Source organism: Plecotus auritus (assembly GCF_963455305.1).
Source record: "Plecotus auritus genome assembly, chromosome: 9".
Lineage (NCBI taxonomy): Eukaryota > Metazoa > Chordata > Mammalia > Chiroptera > Vespertilionidae > Plecotus > Plecotus auritus.
The window spans coordinates 81,534,371-81,538,860 of record NC_137783.1 but is presented as its reverse complement, the minus strand read 5'-3'; the positions used below and the strand labels follow the sequence as shown (position 1 = coordinate 81,538,860).

Below are 4,490 nucleotides of genomic sequence, written 5' to 3'. Positions count from 1 at the left end.
TGTATGTGCGTGCGCACGCGCACACACACATGCTTCTGGACTCTAGTCTGTTCCATTAGTCTATATTTTATATTTGTGCCCCTTAGTGAGAAATTCTTAAAGAAAATGGCTTTCTTCATGGTTAGTTTTTCTTATTAAGGCTAGAATACCTTTAAATAATTATTTTCCAAATTTATTTCTTCTTACTACACTGATTAACATTCCTAATACAACTAATAATAATCAAAGTAGGTTTTCTTCTCATTTTAGTGAGAATGTTAAGTGTGATGGCTTTTATTTATAGTGTTTTAAGAATTTACATTAGGACTATCTGTCCAACTTAATTAGGTTCTTTTCTAACAATTAAAATGTTTTTTATTAAACCCATGAATTTGTTTTTATATTAATAATCTTAATATTGTATACTTTGTAATCTTAATGGTTTTTCAAATATAACTAAATTTGGTTTGTCAACATTTTATTTAAATGTTTTCTTCTAATGAGATTGGTTTTAAGCTTATGCTAGTTTTTTATCTCTTTCTAGTTTATCTTAATTTTGGAATGATAGATAGTATCTGCTTTAATATCAATGCAATATTTAAGTAAGACAATATATGTAAAGCATTTAGGTCAACGTCTGGAAGATAATAAGCACTCTTAACATCTAGCTGCTATTCTAGCTTATGCTGTTTCTTATTTCTATTTTCTGCAGCAGTTTATTTAGAAAGGGAAATAACTGTTCCTTGGAACTAAATCACCAATAAGTCATCTAGGCCTGGAGGCTTTTGCAGAAGAAACTCAGTTTTGTACTCCTAATTTCCTCCCTGCTGATTGGTCTAGTCAGACTTTTAGCTTTATCTGAATTAAATATTTTTCCTCCAATATTTCCTTGTATTCTCTTTAAATTAGATGTGATTAATTTTTTTCTGACAAAATCACCTCTTATATTTGACAATTACATACTTTTCTTTGTTGTTGTTTTTTGGCATTTTTGTTGTTGTTAATCCTCACCTGAGGATATTTTTCCCATTGATTTTTAGAGAAAGTGGAAGGGTGGAGAGAAGGAGGGAGAGGGATGCATCAATTGTTTGCCTCCAACATATGCCCCAACTTGGGCAGGGATCAGACCTGCCACCCAGGTGCATGCCCTTGATTGGGAATCAAACCACAATGCTCTAACCCAGCCGTGGGCAAACTACGGCCCGCGGGCCGGATCCGGCTGTTCTATCCGGTTCTCTTGCTCTCCCCTCCGCTCCTTTACTTCGAATTTATATTAGTTCACACAAACACTCCATCCATGCTTTTGTTCCGGCCCTCCGGTCCAGTTTAAGAACCCATTGTGGCCCTCGAGTCAAAAAGTTTGCCCACCCCTGCTCTAACCACTGCGTGACACCTGGCAGGGCATGTTTTTCTTCCTTTTAAAAAAAAAGGTTTTTATTGATTTCAAAGAGAAAAGAAGTGTGTATGTGGCGGGGGGGTAGGGAGAGAAACATAGATGTGCGAGAGCAACATCAATTGGCTGCCTCCTACACACCCTTAATAGGAATCGAGCCCACATATGCCCAACTGGGAATCGAACTGGCCACCTTTTTTGGTGCACTGGACTACAACCAAGGTAACGACTATATACTTTTCTGATTGGCTAATTTCAGTTTCCTATTTTTTCAGAGTTCTTTTTTCACATTTAACTTTTTTTTTCCTTTTAAAACCATGTAAACCATTTAATTAAGGCAATGAATTTAGTTTGTTTCAGCTGTAGACATCAACATTTGAAAGATGGTATAAGTACTTCCTTTTTGTTGTTTATTTTATATATCTTCAACTTAATTATTTAGAATAAGGTAGCATGCTTTTTTGCTTATACATGTATTTGGTCAAATTATAAGTTAAAAAATAAAAGTTGCATGCGTGGGTGCTTAAAAATCAGTAGTTTGTTTACAGAGTCTGATATTTATTTGATCTTAAGTCATATCTAACTTTGCTTTTAACACTTTTGTCATAAATGTTTGGTTTCCCATATTATCTTGGCTATAGTTTTTGCTTCAGTTGTTTCAGCATTATTGCACAGAGTATAGTCTGTAAGTGTCATAACTTCATTTTTTTTCAGCTTCATTGAGATAAAATTGACAAAATTGTAAGATATTTAAAGTATACTTCAAGACCGGAGGCCGAACTTGGGATCTGACAAGATGGCCAGGCTGCCCTGCAGGATTATCAAGGAAACCCAGCGTTTGCTGGCAGAACCAGTTCCCGGCATTAAAGCAGAACCAGATGAGAGCAACGCCCGTTATTTTCATGTGGTCATTGCTGGTCCCCAGGATTCCCCCTTTGAGGGAGGGACTTTTAAACTTGAACTATTCCTTCCAGAAGAATACCCAATGGCAGCACCTAAAGTACGTTTCATGACCAAAATTTATCATCCTAATGTAGACAAGTTGGGAAGTTTAGATATTTTGAAAGATAAGTGGTCCCCAGCACTGCAGATTCGCACAGTTCTGCTATCGATCCAGGCTTTGTTAAGTGCTCCCAATCCAGATGACCCATTAGCAAATGATGTAGTGGAGCAATGGAAGACCAACGAAGCCCCAGCCATAGAAACAGCTAGAGCATGGACTAGGCTATATGCCATGAATAATATTTAAATCGATCTGATCATCAAGTGTGCATCACTTCCCCTGTTCTGCCAAGACTTCTTCCTTTTTTGTTTGCATTTAATGGACACAGTCTTAGAAACATCCTATCTCATAAAAGAGTAATATGCAAATTGACCGTCACTCCAAGACACAAGATGGCCGCCCCCATGTAGTCAAAGATGGCTGCCCCCATGTGGACACAAGATGGCTGGCAGGGGAGGGCAATTGTGGGCAGTTGGGGATGACCAGGCTAGCAAGGGAGGGCAGTGGGGGGGGGGGGGACCAGGCCTGCAGGGGAGGGCAGTTAGGGGCAATCCGGCCGGCTGGGGAGCAGTTAGGCATCAATCAGGTTGGCAGGGGAGTGGTTAGGGGGTGATCAGCCTGGCAGGCAGAAGCAGTTAGGGGCAATCAGGCAGAGACAGGCGAGTGGTTGGGAGCCAGCAGTCCTGGATTGTCAGAGGGATGTCCAACTGCCCGTTTAGGCCCGATCCCTCTGGGATCGGGCCTAAACGGGCAGTCGGATATCCCTCAAGGGGTCCCAGATTGGAGAGGGTGCAGGCTGGGCTGAGGCTCCCCCCCCCCCATGCACGAATTTCGTGCACCAGGCCTCTAGTTACAGAATAAAAGCCCAGACATCTTCAGTCCTTTGGTGATTAAATGCACATTAGCAAATCTATGTCTTGTCCTGATTCACTGTTATAAAGCATGAGCAGAGGCTAGAAGTACCATCTGGACAGTTGTGAAACGTTTAAAAGCAGTGACCCCTCTCTGCTTTTATTCATTTCTCCCCATCATGGTTTAAGTATAAAGCACTGTGAATGAAGGTAGTTGTCAGGGTTAGCTGCAGGGGTTTGGGTGTTTTTTTTGAGGGGGTAGGTAATTTAATTTTAATTTTATGGGCTCCTTTCCCCCTTTTTATGGTGATCTAATTGCATTGGTTAAATGCAGCTAACCAGTTCTTTAGAATATGCTCTCTAGCCAAGTCTAACTTTATTTAGATGCTGTAGGTGGACAAGCTTGATTGTTTGAACCAAAATGGGAACATTAAACAAACACCATGGCCCTCACAAATAACATTGTGACTTTGCTGTCAAATGTAGAATCCCCCCTTCAAGAAAAGCTTGTGACCATTTTGTATGGCTTGTCTGGAAACTTCTGTAAATCTTATGTTTTAGTAAAATATTTTTTGTTCTAAAAAAAATAAAAAATAAAGTATACTTCAAGGTGATTTGATCCCCATGAATATTGTGAAAAGATTCTTCTCATCTAGTTAATTGACACATTTATCACTCAGATATTATCGTTGTGTGTGTGTGACATTTGAATTCTAGTTAGCAAATTTCATTTCTATAATACAGTATTCTCAACTGTAGCCACCATGTTATACATTAGACACTCAGACTTTATTCAACTTATACAGCTGATATTTTGTACCCATTTACCAACTTCTCCCTATTTCCTCCACCCCCACACTGTAGCATCCACTTTCTTATTCTATTTCAATGACTGTGACTTTTTCAAGATTCCAAATATAAGTGATAACATGCAATATTTGTTTTTCTCTGCATGCCTTATTTCATGTAGCTTAATTTCCTCAAGATTGAATCCTGTTGTCACAAACAGTAGGTTGTCCTTCCTTCTCGTGGCTGAATGTTTTATTGTATACTAGAGGCCCGGTGCACGACATTCATGCACTGGAGGGGGGCGGGGGTCCCTCAGCCCAGCCTGCGCCCTCTCGCAGTCTGAGACCCCTCAGGGGATGTCCACCAAGGGGTCCTTAGGGCTGCCACAGAGGTGGGAGAGGCTCCCGCCACCGCCACTGCACTCGCCAGCCGTGAGCCCAGCTTCTGGCTGAGTGGCACACCCCCTGTGGAATTG

The 4,490-nt window shown here is 40.5% G+C and overlaps 1 protein-coding gene across 1 annotated transcript; it reads left to right on the top strand.

Annotated features, from left to right (window-relative positions):
- Positions 1-986: 986 nt before the first annotated feature.
- Positions 987-2,705, top strand: LOC308234077 (ubiquitin-conjugating enzyme E2 N-like). The gene has a single exon (XM_080641273.1). It carries the CDS (start codon positions 2,169-2,171, stop codon positions 2,619-2,621), a length of 453 nt encoding a protein of 150 aa, XP_080497399.1. The 5' UTR covers positions 987-2,168; the 3' UTR covers positions 2,622-2,705.
- The last annotated feature ends 1,785 nt before the right edge of the window (positions 2,706-4,490 follow it).